The 14,280-nt window shown below is 40.3% G+C and overlaps 1 protein-coding gene across 1 annotated transcript; it reads left to right on the top strand.

The window, feature by feature from the left end:
• The first annotated feature begins 4,167 nt into the window (after positions 1 to 4,167).
• LOC145163230 (transmembrane protein, putative (DUF1191)) lies at positions 4,168 to 5,495 on the top strand. The gene has a single exon (XM_079082086.1). The coding sequence runs from the start codon at positions 4,471 to 4,473 to the stop codon at positions 5,395 to 5,397; it is 927 nt and encodes a 308-aa protein (XP_078938212.1). The 5' UTR covers positions 4,168 to 4,470; the 3' UTR covers positions 5,398 to 5,495.
• Positions 5,496 to 14,280: the final 8,785 nt, after the last annotated feature.

Raw genomic sequence — 14,280 nt, 5'->3', positions numbered from 1 at the left:
TCAAACCAATATTTTGAGTCAATTATTTTATTATTAAGATATTTGGGTCAAAAATACCAAATTACAACTTATGAAAATAGAATGAAGAATATACATATATTTTCAAATATCGTTATAAACAATCGACAAGTTTCGTGCCGTTGCGAATTTAACAATTGTTCAATCAAACTTCCGACAATTATACTATACCTAAAACAAGTAAATATTCAAATAGTTGGGCTTGAAAGATCCTAATCATGCTTATTGGGCCTTCGTGGCTCATTGACATGACTTTTGGGCCTAACAATAATAACACATGTCTATTGGGCCTCCTGTTACCCAATTACATGTTTAAGGGACCCTCAATGGCTTCTATGTGCTATTGGGCCTCAGTGGCCCATTAGCATTACTAGTAAGGTCCAATTAAATCAAATGTGAAATGGGCCAACGCGTCCTTCGTATAACTAACAACCTTAAATAACATACGTAATTAGCAGGACTTTGTAATCCTCTTCTCCTCGTTTGTTAGGCTTACCTTCAATTCAAGTAAACAAATACAGGTTGTTAATCAATGGTAATCAATTTCATTTGGATTAAGTAAGTAATAACGGACGACACCTCTTAGTGTCGTTCGTAGTCTGTAGTTATAATCAAAGTCTCCTAGAGGGAGACCGAGAGTTTGTGTATAGATCTATACGGGGGTGACTCCCTCACACCTCAGCTGTTCCTTACAGTTAAAATCGGCCAGTCTATGGTGACAAAATCTTAAGATCAATTCCGGCGTTCGCTAGAATGCCAAGACAGACAAACTAGTCATTATCATGCATGGTTATAACGACTCACATAAATAAATGAATCCAATACTATCCGAGTAATCAAGCAAAATCATAATCATTCGTTGTGACGGTATAACAATTTGAAACAATTATATTATATTATTGGAAAACATCGGGTTTTTCGAGGAAATCAACACCATTCACTTGTACTTTCAATAACTATAATGCAAAACTTCTCATTTATACACGTTTTGAAATCATTCATGCACAAACTTATGGATCTTCACACTTTGGTATAAACAATTGTCTTATCAGAAAATATCGGATTTTCTGGGTTTTATAAACTACACAAAACATTTTTATAACAACCCTGCTTATGAACTCACCAACATTCCATATGTTTACGTTTTCAAAATAACTTGTATTCTCAGGTAACAGGTAAGCTGAAGAGTAATACCAAGTATGTTAGGATGTTATGTTTTGAAAACTCTCAAACAATTTATGCTATGGATATGTAATATTTAGACAATGTACTTGATGTGAACAATGTCAGTTGTAATGTATTAATGCATGGTGAAGTTTATGTTGTGTTTCATGTATAATCATTGTGATGATATTCAATTTGAGTCACGCGAGCCCTCGGACGTTTCCGCCGTCTGGTTTGGGGGTATGACAAACGCTGACAGGCTCGCAACCTGTTGGTGTTTGTGAACGATGTGTTCACCGATATACTCCATCCCCCTCATGGTTGCCTTACTGACATATATTGCTGAGGAATCCCCTAAGCAGTATTGTCTTCCCGATGATGATCCTTAGGCTACGTCCCTTGAATTAGATGTTTTAGGGACAAAAAGTGAGGATAATGGGAATGAGTAATGGGGTTGAACGATTTAATGAAATTAATGAACTTAATTATTGTGGGTTGAAAACCCTATGTGCACACCAGACTCCCAAGCCTGACCCACTCAGTTTCTTGTATTACATGTAGTGGCCATAGAGCACAGGAGTGATGATCCAATGAGAGATCAATTAATTATAGACCATTAGAATAATAGATGTTGTAAGGTCTGTACGATTTCTGTTTATCCTTATGTATTGTATTGACAATGACATCTCAACGTTTTTAATATAATGAAAACACATTTCTTCGGAAATGGTTTGATAATTTACTTATCATATTTTTGGGAACAAATTCCGCAACATATTTCTTCAAAATGATACTCTGATTTTCAAATAAAGCATAAAAATCGGTCTTTTCTAGCCGTGAAATTGGGGATCTCACAATCTAGCATTGTTCATTTTAGTGCATCTTTAAAATGCTATTGTTAGTATATATTATCTTAAATAGTTGTTTGAAGAAGGCTAATAACAAAAAGGGAAAATTCCATTCTAGCCCTACGAACTATTCAGTTTTATTTTAAAAACTCCCTCATGTTCTTTTTCGGCTTATTAGAGGAATGAAATCCATTTTTGTATGCTAAAAATGCCATTATCAGAAAACTAAAAGGGGTAATCTGGTAAACCAATGCCTAATCTGTAAAGGAGATCAAAGGAGACTACCACATAATATAAATTTTTTGCTAACTCATTAATGGACAATGCCACAACATTGCCAACTCATCTCTCTCTCTCTCTTTATCTCTCTCTCTCTCTCTCTCTCTCTCTCCTCCCTTATTTTTTTTGTTCTCTCTCTCTCTCATACAGATTAACGATAACAATTTAAACCCTAAGTCTTCAATCATCCAAAAATACTCAGTGATGATGATTATTTTAGACCACTGTTAACACCAAACAATTTCTCTTATCCATCATTGATGATACTGACAGTCTCAGACTCCAAACGCTTTTCTCTAACATACAACAATAGTTTTGAAAGCATTCATTAACCGCAAATGATTTCTCGCATCTACAACAAATCAAATGGAGTTTTGTGTCTTCGCTAAGGAATCTAAATAATCATCTCCATTGTTCAACATATCTGATAGATATTTCACATTTTTCACTAAACCCATAAAATGAAATGAACAAGATCTCCTTCAATTTCAGAATGGAATAATATCTCCTACAATACATAAATGATTGTTCGTGAACAATATCTCTCAGTTTCAGACTTTCAGAATATACCAAATGTATATATACATGGATGTCTCAGGATCTAGTCTCTATTGTGCTATGATTATGTTTTTAGACCTAAAATTAGCTTATGAGCGAATTAGACATCGTTCAAAGTTTTGTTGGTGATTATGATCGAGTTCATTCTGACGAGCATGATGTCAACCTTGTTTATGGAAATCACGAGATTCTCATGGTATATATCATATTTGATTTTAATCACATGCCTACCCTTAAACATGGTGGGGGCGCTGCAAACTACAACAACGATTGTTGTGAAATTTCCGGACCGATCCCAGCCACGACAACAAGCGGGAGAAGTTTTGAAGTTGTTTGCATCACTTTCGTGTCAACGTCCATTCTTAAAGCATCGAATAAGTTGTTAGCTCTCATCATAAGCATCTATGTGTTACACACGACTTTCATAATGCTACATAGATATGAATCTGCAATTGAAACCGGTTAAAACAAGTCAAGGTCCTTAATAAGCAGGTTAAAATGGATTTTATGCCCATACCCTCCACACATACACACACCCACGCCCACGCCCACACCCACCCACTCACAAACATAAGGAACATTTTAAAACAAAATTGATTAGTTTGTAGGGTTAGAATGAAATTTTCTCTAATAAAAATAACGCAAATAAATAAATAAGTAAAAAAAATAACAAAATAATTATCTTTAAAAAAAAATGTACTAATGTAGCATAACAATAACTTATTTTGCAAAATTGACCTTGTGGAACTACTTTTCGTGTAAAACGTGTATTCTCGATTTTTTTTGTTCTTTTATTTTTTGCAAAAAAAAAAAAAAAATTGTGAAATAAATAATGATTTTGCGTGATGATATGATTTATAAAAGTAAATAAAGATACTTTAATAGAGACCCTTCATAAAGCAAATTTCGTAATTATTTATTTATTTTTTTAAAATTGAATCTCCTTTTTAGATAGTTGTTAAAAAAGTTATTCATAATTTTTATTAAACTAAAAAACGGATTAGTCCAAACAGAAAATAAGATACTTTAATACCCACATAAAGCCATTTGGACGGTATAATTTCTACTCGTTCTAAACCGAATCAGAATAAACTATAACTTTGTATTAATTATATTAAAAATAAAAGATAATATAAAATCCAATAGTAGTAAAATACTCATGAAAATCATAACCATCCAGGTGAGTATGTCCAAATTCCAATTATAACCTCGTTGGCACCGTCGCCAATTACACCAAAATCTCACATATATATGGCTAATCCAACTGTCAACATATAATCAAAAACTAAAACAACTCAACTAAGTCTCCTTTTGAGGTGGTACCCCTACCCTACCCAACCCAATCCACCCCCACCCTAACCGTACCATAACCCCAATTTCTCTTAAAACATCTTTCTTCATAACACAATCATAAACTCACCAATTTGGGCTATCTCAAGAGAAACCTTGTCCAATTCCCAAACCACCCTTCGAATCATTTGATATCTTCCTTTTATATATTTGCCACCTCGGGGTAAATTCGGAAACTTACTTGCAAAGACTGTGTTTCATAAGATCGATGAAGTCGGCCTAGAGGTAACGAAAACGGGTGTTTTTGGTATTGATGTTGATGGGGTTTGAGAGAAGCTTCATTATTAGTTTTGTGATGCTATGCTGTTTGTGTTCGTTGAGAGAAATCAAGGGCATGGACAATTCTACCCTTGGTTCTTTAGATGATATTTTTCTTGAATATGCGGAGAATTCACTACCAAGTCGACCTCAAACAGGTGTTTTATATAATGCATCTTTGCCTTCAAATTTTACAGGTGTCAATGTTTCAATCATTCGCCTACGAAGGGATAGTTTTTGGAGGAAAGGGGCAAATTATAGTGGATTTTATATGCCACCAAGGATATTCTCATTGCCAAATTTCACAAGGTTAGATATGGTTTTTTCAAATCTTGGGAATATGTCGTCTTACTACTACAGTGTGCCGAATTATTCTCTTGTCGCCCCTGTTGTTGGTTTCAATGCCTACGGTTCAAGAAACTCCACAGGGCAATTTGGTAATTTGACCACTGCGATGACGAAACTAAATCTCACCCTCTTCGGAGGACCAATTTTGGTCCAATTTCCCAATTTCTCGCTCCCACAAAACGAAAAACCAAAATGTGTTGTGTTTTATTTAAACGGAACAGTTGAAATGACCAACATGACCCTACAAGACATGTGTGCCGTGCAGGATCAAGGGCATTTCTCGATCGTTGTACCACACCCAACGCTGGTGCCGCATGCCCCTAAAGAGAAGGAGAAAGGGCAATTGTGGAAATGGTGGGTGTTTGGATTTGCTATAGGGGTATTGGGGTTGTTATTTTTTGGGTTTGTTATATTTATTATAGTTAGAACTTTTAGAATGAGAAAACTTGAAAAAATGGAAAAAGAGGGAGAAAGGAATGAAGCTTTAGGCGCAACAAATGTTGGGCAAAGTAGAATGCCTTTGGCTTCAGCTGTTAGAACACAGCCTACGATTGAAAATGATTACCATCCATAATTCTTTTTAATTTTTGATTTTTTGGATTTATATTTAAACTGTAATGTGAATATAACTACATTTATAAAATAATATTTTGTGTTTTTTGTAATAGTAAATTCGATAATAATAAAACACAATTGAAACAAACATTAAACTATAAAACGAGGTATTATTATTAGCATCCATTAGGTTGTTAATACGATCAAACTAAGACTCTTTCAGCACCTCCTCGAGTTAAATAGATGTAGGCAATGACCCTACAGTCTCTTCTCATGAATGCCTGTTGGAACATTTGGTGATAATAATGAGATTAACCAAAAATGAAAGCAAAACACATGAAATTTTATCAAAAATTATTTTCCTCAAAAAAGTAATAACTGTAATAAAAGTAACGTTTTTTAAAATAGGTTCCCACCTTCCACTTATGGCTCCCGATATAGCGATGTTTGGAGGAGAGGGCTCACCTTTGACGAAGATAACAAAGCAACCCTTCTCAGAACTGTGTCGCGTACCCTTGTCTTAGTCGTTCGTTAATTGAGCCCCCAATGTTTAAACTTGATGCCTCCCCTATGGTGTGCCCAAGCTTTGACTGATGAATACCAAGGTGATGATTAAAATCTTCCTTTTTGTAGAGGCATGTTAAAGCCTTCTAGGTTTGTTGATTTATGATGACGTGTTACCAAAAAGCTATGTGAAAATAGCTCTTTTATTGTAGATATTCTTAGGTCTTTGGTTTAAATCTTAATTCGATGTCTATTGTGGTTCGCGATGGGTCTATTGCTAGATTTTGGCAGGATGCGTGATGTGGGGGTGTGATTTTCAAAACGCAATTCCAGAGGTTATATGCTTTATCCTTATTGAAAAATGGCATTGTTCGAGATTTCTAGAGGACTTCTTCTGGTTGGAATTTCTCTTAGCGTCGGCATATTAGAGATGGAGTGAAATCTCAGGCAGTTGGCGAATCTTATCGAGCTCCTGATTCCTATTGCTTTTTCTTCTAATCCAGTTAAGTGGACATGGGATTTTGATCCAAGTGGTACCTTTTCGGTTAAGTCTACTAGAAGACATATTGATTCTTATACTCTTCCGGATAGAGGGGTTGTTACCGGATGGAATAAACATGTTCCTATTAAAGTTAATATTTTTTTTGTGGAGGTTGTTGTTACACAGAATTCCAGTTAGATCGATCCTGGTGCAAAGAGGTGTGGAGTTTGATTCCATTCTTTGCCGTATCTACCAGGCTGGCCATGAATTTTTTTCTTCCAATGTGATTTGGCCCCTCAGATTTGGAGAAGAGTGGAGCTTTGGTTAGATGTGTTGATTCCTACATTGTTGGAGTCTTGGGATTTCCTTACTTGGATTGACAATTCTATGTTGACTACACGGGGCATTCGATCTTGGATTCAGTTTACATGATGGTGTTGTGAGTGATTTGGTCTAATAAGTTTAAGAAACATTTATTGTTTGATACTAGTGTCGATCTTTTTTTTCATTTGGTTTTCTTTTCGGAACTCTAATGCTAGTGTTAGTTGGATTGCGTGGATACGTAGTCCTTTGATTCCTTAATTTTGTATTCTTTTTGCTAGCTCCTAGCTAGCATTTTTTGAGTTTTTAAAGTTATGATGCTGTTCAAAAAAAATTTTCCTCCTAACATTTTAAACATTTTAATTTTAATATTCTTTATGTATTATTATATTCAATAAGAATGCGGAATTCACAAAACTGTTGTTTTGTTTACGGAAAGAAACATTGACTAATATCTTAGAGGTCTCAAATTCGACCCACTCTCACAAATTTCTTTCTTCTTTGCTGAATGTCATCACCCGGTCACCAAAAATTGCTACATCATAGCCGTTTCACTGAAAATGTGGCCAAAACAAGCTAAATACCAAAAATAAAGTTTCTCGGAAATCAAAGGGTAAAATAAAAAAAAATCACGACTTAAGGGGCGTGTTAGGCACGGAGCTTTTGGGAGCGTTTAAGAGCTTCTAGCTTCTAGCGTTTGACAAAACGCTCCGTTTTGAACAGAAAGTCTTGTTTGGCACTACAAGTTTCTAGCGTTTAGTTTAAACAAAACGCTTCAAATCCAAATGCTACTTCATGTAGCGTTTAACAAAACGCTACAAGCTACAAGCTACCCGCCACCCGCTACAAGCTACCCGCTACCAGCTAAATTTGCCGAACACGCCCAAGAGTTTTTTTATATATAAAACCCATTGTACAATCAACACTTGCTTCTTTTTGTTTTTTTATTTAAGAATACGATAAAGAAAATATAAAAGAAAGTTATCATCCAAAAATACATTTGTAACTGTTGTATTTAAATTGAAGTTTAGTGAAACATATTAATTGAAGTTATCATCCAAAAATACATTTGTAACTGTTGTATCGGCAATTCCATTTGTCTCACCTATATGGCAGAAGAACTAAAATTCGGTTCATAAGTATTGTCCTTTTACTTAAGTTTTCAAAAAATTTAGTGGAAATTAAAGAATGAGCCAAGCCCACATACGCCTAGTCGAGCTGTAGGCATGAAACGTGAGGTTCGAGAAATGGTCTGATATAGACTCGCTTTGCACTTGCTTGTAACTAACGATGCCAACTTGCTAGATTTTATCTAGCATTCGAATTGCCATGTGGCATCTTGTGAGAGGCTAGACGTCGTCATCATATTTGATTTTTTTGGGGCTTCTAGGGTTTTTAGAATAATATAAATAAGGCATCTCCGTGTAACATCCCAAGTTTGTCATTTGTAGTCCCTGGGGATGGAAGGGTAAAGCCATGAAGAGCCTAAGGGCTAAATTGTAATTTTAGGGCTAGGAGGAGTACGTTGCGCGTACGTAAGGGTACGCTGAGCGTAGTAGGGCGCGCCCTAGTACGCTGGGCGTACACTTATGTACGCTGGGCGTAATCATATCAGAAGGAAACCCTAATATCTCGAGTTGGGGGCTATATAAACATCCTTATGGCTCATTTTCTCTCCTCCTTATCAGCCTCTATCTTCCAGAAACGCCCCCAAACCCTAGATCTTGTGTGTATGAGTGAGGTGATGGTATTTTGAGCTCTTGAAGGTGAAGCCATTGCAACAAATAGTTGAAGAAGGACATTGGCTTGTAGATCTGAAGTTGTGTTGTGCCATAGAAGCTCCAGAAGGTAAAAAGCTTCAAACTTTATGCGTGTAGGTCATAGATCTAGCCTTTCTAGCATTATGTAACCATTTCTTGTCCCCAAAACTTCAATATGGTGCATGGTGCATTTTTTGGACAAGATGAGCTATCCTTTCAGATTCTTGAAGGGGTTTTGAGTGTTAAAAATGAGGTCCCAATGGCTTAAGATGTCCCATGCATGTAGTAGGAAGGTCTTAATGGATTAAGACCTTAGATTAAGAGCTTTCTGTACGTCCAAAGTGTTAAAGTTCGAGACTTGGGGTACGCCCCGCGTAGCCTTGGGGTACGCCCAGCGTACGCCCCGCGTAGCCTTGGGGTACGCCCAACGTACGCCTTCTGTGGGATTTTTTGGTTTGGGCTTCGGGTGTTGGGCTATCCATGGCTAGTTGGGCTTGGGCCTTTGCTGCACTTTATGGATATGGTTTTTTGGGCCAAGTCTTGATAGTGGATCTTGGAGTTGGGCCCATTTAGGAAGTTGGGCCCAATTTGGTAATTTAGGCCAATATTAGGCCTTACACATATGGACTTGTAGATCATGGATTGGTATTGGGCCATGGCCCAAATGAGAGAAAAGGCAAACTGGACTAATATTATTTGTGGGATTCTTGGTCAAGACTAATATTCCTATTTTTGACTTATTGCCCGCTATTTTGGATAGCTCGGGATTTTTGGCGAGTCGGTGATTCGGGAGTTTGATTCTTCATTTCAGATCGGCTTTGCAAGGTAAGTTATCCTCACTATATCAACAGGGTCTAAGGCACCAAGGCCGACCCTTTATCGGATTTGTATCCGGGTATTTGCTTGATATGTTTATTCATCTGTTGGATTTGCATCCTGGTAGTTAGGATGGTATTATGCTAGTGACCAGGTTTAGGTCGGTATCCTGGTTATAGGATGGTTGCTGTGTTAGTGATCTGTTAGATCGGTATGATTATATGTTATATATGCTAGCGTATGATATTTATGTGCACATGATTGTTTGATTGGTATGGGGGTTGGGTTGAGGCGGGTCTTGCTTCGTGTTGTAGGCCAACATACCCAGGGTGGACCGGATAGACTATAGGCCCAGGAGGGAACATAGTCAGGCCGAAGGCCCGACAAGCGGTCCGGATAGGCTGAAGGCCCCTAGAGGGAGGACCAGACGTACCGGTGCGGGCGGTCCAGTCAGACTGTAGACTCAGAGAGTGGACCAGGTGGACTGAAGGCCTGGTGCGGGCGGACCAGTTACACTGTAGACTCGAGATGCATGGTTGTTCTGTGCTTGTTATATGATATGTTATGGTTGTATGAGGTTGGTATTTTGGGGGTAACGCACTAAGATTTCGGGCTTACAGTTTCAATTTATTGTTTCAGGTTCAGCAGATGACCGCGGGAAGGCGAAGGCGTGACCGTACACTTCCTCGATTTATGATTGTGATTTCTGGGAACTCTGATGTTTAAACTATTTTGAAAACAGATTGTAACAACTGAATGGTTTTATAAAATTTAAAAAGTTTTAAATTGACTCAAATTTTATGGATGTTACAAGTTGGTATCAGAGCCTTGGTTTGAGTGAATTGGAGGAACATTCGTGTGAATCCAGTCTCAAACTAAGGAAAATGTTTTCAAATGATTTTTAAATGGTTTTCAAAATAAGAAAAGAGGATGCAGAGTGTATGATCAGCCGGAGCCAGTAAGTAGACCCCAAAATACCATGCAGAGTGTATGATCTTCAGGGATTGCATGATAGAATTGCCTGATTGTATGATGCCTGATAGTCTAGGAATTCCTTATGTGAAATTGACATCATTACTGTAGTTGCTTAGTGTATGCATCCCGGTTATACATAATTAAGATCTTATAGCCTGAGAATGTTTGATTTGGCCTTATGTTCTGTTCTTATTGATTAGGGCTTAGGGTAGGATTGGATATTCGAAAGTCTATAGGGTCCAGCGTTATGTATGGCTAGCATACACTAGTGCTGCAGGGTTGGTGGAAGTTTCATGGATGGGTGGGTAGTGAGAGGTCGGGAGGCCAGTTATGAGATGGTTAGCATTCCTCTAGGAGTGAGGGTTGAGCACTCGCGTTGTATATGCATATTGTTGGGGTGTTGTGATGATACTTGAGACAAATATGGGTAGGTATGGAACGTAGTATGGGCCCGTACTACTGAAAGCACAGGACCCATATGCGTAGCAAGGAAGTCACAACCCCTAGGGTGTGGTTAGGATTAGCCCCCCCGTCATTTGTGAGGATTGTCTGATATCTTCCTGTTATATTTTCAGTATGGTGGTTACGAGGCATTTTGTGACTGGATCCGGATCGGGATTAGGGCAGGGCGATCAGGAGGCCCCGACAATGCCTGAGGTTTTCGGCCAGGAGGGGACAGCAGCAGCCGAGATTGTGGTACAGACGGGGACAAAGGAGCTAGATGCCAGGATTCGAGAGATCCTGCATGATGAGGTTGCCGCTATGTGTCGGGCACAGCTACCAGAGATGTTTGGGTCTATCAAGACCGCCATGGTCAAGTACTTTGACGAGCGCTATGCAGCCCTTGCGGAGGCGGCTGTCGTGGCAGCTACTGTAGCTGTAACAACGGCAGGGTTAGGGACCAATCGGGCTTTTCAGTATCGGGACTTCGATAACACGAAGCCCCAGACTTTCGATGGGACTCAGGACCCTAGCATAGCCATGAGGTGGCTATCGGACATGGAGGGATGCTTTTTCACATGTTCCTGCCCGGCTGACCAGAAGGTCAGGTGTGCCCTGAACATGTTGAGGTCTGGGGCGAAGGACTGGTGGAGGTTGATGACAGGGTCTTATTCAGATGAGTAGAGACCTACAGTTTCTTGGGATCGGTTTAGGGAGATGTTCTACTCCCGTTACATTCCGCGAGTCGAGCGTGAGCGATTAGCTCAGGAGTTCTTGGAGTTGAGACAGGGTATAGAGTCGGTGACTGAAATCACCCGTATGTTCACTGAGAGGGTGATGTTTTTCCCGGAGTTTGCTTCCAAGCAGGCTCAGATGACACGATATCTGAGCATGCTCAACACTGACATTAGGCAGTTCGTTGCTACCCAGCGATGTGATACATTGATGCATTTATAGGAGGCCGCTAGGCGGCGTGAGCTGGAGATTGACTTACAGTTGCGAGAGCAGAGGCAGGCCCCGGTGCAGTCACAGCCGGCGCCAAAGCGGTCCAACATCGCTGATTCTAGGGTCGGAGGTTAGAGCGGTCGCACTTGTGAGAGGTGCGGGAAGGGTCATACCGGAGTTTGTAAGTCCGGTGGTGCGTGCCGAAAGTGTGGGAGGGAGGGGCACTATGCGAGGGATTGTCGCCAGTTGGCCCCGGTTCAGGACTTGAGGATTTGTTACCACTTCCATCAGGTTGGTCACGTGAAGGTCAACTGTCCACAGCTCGTTACATTGAGGACTACTGTAGCGGGTCAGGGTAGAGCAGAGCCTTCGAGGACTCAGGGACGTGCCCTCCAGCTTACGGCAGAGGAGGTCAGGATAGCGCCAGATGCGGCAGCGGGTACGTTTCCATCTCTAATCTTGCTGTTTATGATTATATTGTGAATTTTCCACCTATTCCTGCTTGAGTCACTAGAATATAGTAGGTCAGGGGAGTTTAGTATCAAGGAGTCGTAGACGGTTAGTATTCGGGGGTGTTGGAGTATGGGAGTTAGGGTATAGAATCACCATTCCAGGACTAGTAGCTGTGAATCGAAGGTACATAAGTGTTCAGCTGGGATTCGGTTTCTTTGGAAGTTCGGTTGATCCATGTCGGGAGGATTGTTCTGCGGAGGTTGTTCACTCCAGGGTTAATCGTTCCATAATTAAGGGTGATAATGCCTAGTAGGGACGGTTGAGTTGTGTTTTGATATCGCTGTCAGTATGTAGTAGTTAGTGTCCCAAGTGGGGGAGAATTGGGAATTCTCAGATTGAGCATCAGCCATTGAGAGTTCTGTTAGTTTCCAGGGTTCTATATGCATTCAGCACGAGTGTGCGGGCTATTTAGCGCATGTGGTGGGTACACGGGCCAGGGAACAGACCACGGTTTTCCGAGAAGTAGGCGATTGACATGAGGCTTAGGGTTAGGCCGGGGTTAGAGTCCATGGAATGGATCAGGAGTTCGGAACCCCAAGTGGGTGAGAACATTCTGCATGAGAGAGATCACCAGGATGGGTGGTTCAGGGAGATGCTCAACAGATTAGAGCGGTCCGGATAGACTGGAGGCTGGTGGGGCGTACCAGTCAGGCTGAAGGCTCGGAGAATGGTCCAGACAGGCTGAAGGCCCAGAGAGGCGGTCTAGACATGCTGAAGGTTCGAAGAACAGTCCAGACATGCTGAAGGCCCAGAGAGGCGGTCCAGACGTGCTAAAGGTTGCGAGAGTGGTCCAGGTAGACTGATGGCCTGGTGAGGCGGTCCAGTCATACTGAAGACTCTGTATGTGTTTGAATATCTATATGCGGGTATTGATCATGCTGCTATGTTATAACAATCAGTAGGTCTGTCCCCAAGTATTGAACATGCTGATGGAGTATGCTGAAGAATTTGCATGGGTATTGTTAGCTACATGATTAGGTTCTGAGTATATATGTGTTATGGGGTAGCAACTTGTTCTGCAAGTGGATAGTATAGGAGGAGGTTTCAGCACTGTGACGCTTGTTGGAGTTGTAAAGGACATTTATTAGGTTTTCTTGGGTAATGGAGGAGGTGAGTACCTCCAGGACGGAGTGCTGGACATCTGAAGTGTCGACGGCGATGTCGATAGGTTATCGGGAGCATTCCATTTATGAGCTGAGGGCCAGAGAGGGCATACCAGACTCATGTTGTGGGCTTAGAGGCAATCCAGACCTATGCTGAGGACCATGTAAGGGTATTCCAGTCATAGGCTATGGGCATAGAGATTGTGTTGATTATATCTTTTGTAGGAGCACGTTCTGGTTAGATCTTTCTCCTGATCGTCTATGGCGACACATTATATGTGGATAGGATTGAGGCGGCCCTGCTCCGTGCAGTAGGCCAAGATACCTAGTGCGGGCCGACTGAAAGTCATAGGCACGGTGGCTCAGGAGGAGCGGTAGGGTTTAGGCGGTAGGCCAACAAACCCTGAGAGTTTCAACTCGATGGTTGAATTGATTCGACATGTTGGTATTTCAATCTAGGGTATTCTATCCCGAGGATGACCGGACCCTATGATCAGTTAGATTTGGCATATTGGTATTCCCACCCGAAGGGTGGTATGGGATAGATATGAGTGCCTTATTAGTGGGCCGATAGTGGTAGGTATGTTATGTTGGGTTTTGAGCATTCTAACACACCTATGGTGTACATGCAACCCTAAATACCTTGGATCTATGTTTTCTCTATTATACATGCAAATATCAATTTTCCAAGGTATTGTTCTAACTAGCATAATATAAAGTACATGTAATATAAATCTAGTAGAATTACATACCTCTTTGTCGGTGCTTGATTTCTTCAAGCTTTAAGAGCTTAGCCCCAATAGTGTGGAAGCCTCAAATGGAATCACAAATCACCAAAACACCTTGGAAGAACTTGAGAGAATATGTATACACACTAAAATCGGCCCACTCTTATTTTCACACACTTGTGCCAATTTTGTGAGCCAAGGACCCCTTTATATATTATGGAGGATTAGGGTTACATCCATGTAAACCCTAATACCCATGACCTTTCATTTACATAGGATCCATGGGTTAAAAGCTCCATGGACCATCCATGAAAG

This window comes from Lactuca virosa, chromosome 3 (genome assembly GCF_052849685.1).
Source record: "Lactuca virosa cultivar CGN04683 chromosome 3, Lactuca_virosa_CGN04683_v6, whole genome shotgun sequence".
In the NCBI taxonomy this organism is placed as follows: domain Eukaryota; kingdom Viridiplantae; phylum Streptophyta; class Magnoliopsida; order Asterales; family Asteraceae; genus Lactuca; species Lactuca virosa.
This window is presented reverse-complemented; position numbering and strand designations above follow the sequence as displayed.

Bases quoted from the DNA above. Each gene is read 5' to 3' on its own strand.
- LOC145163230 (XM_079082086.1), top strand. From the start codon at position 4,471: ATGTTGATGGGGTTTGAGAGAAGCTTCATTATTAGTTTTGTGATGCTA.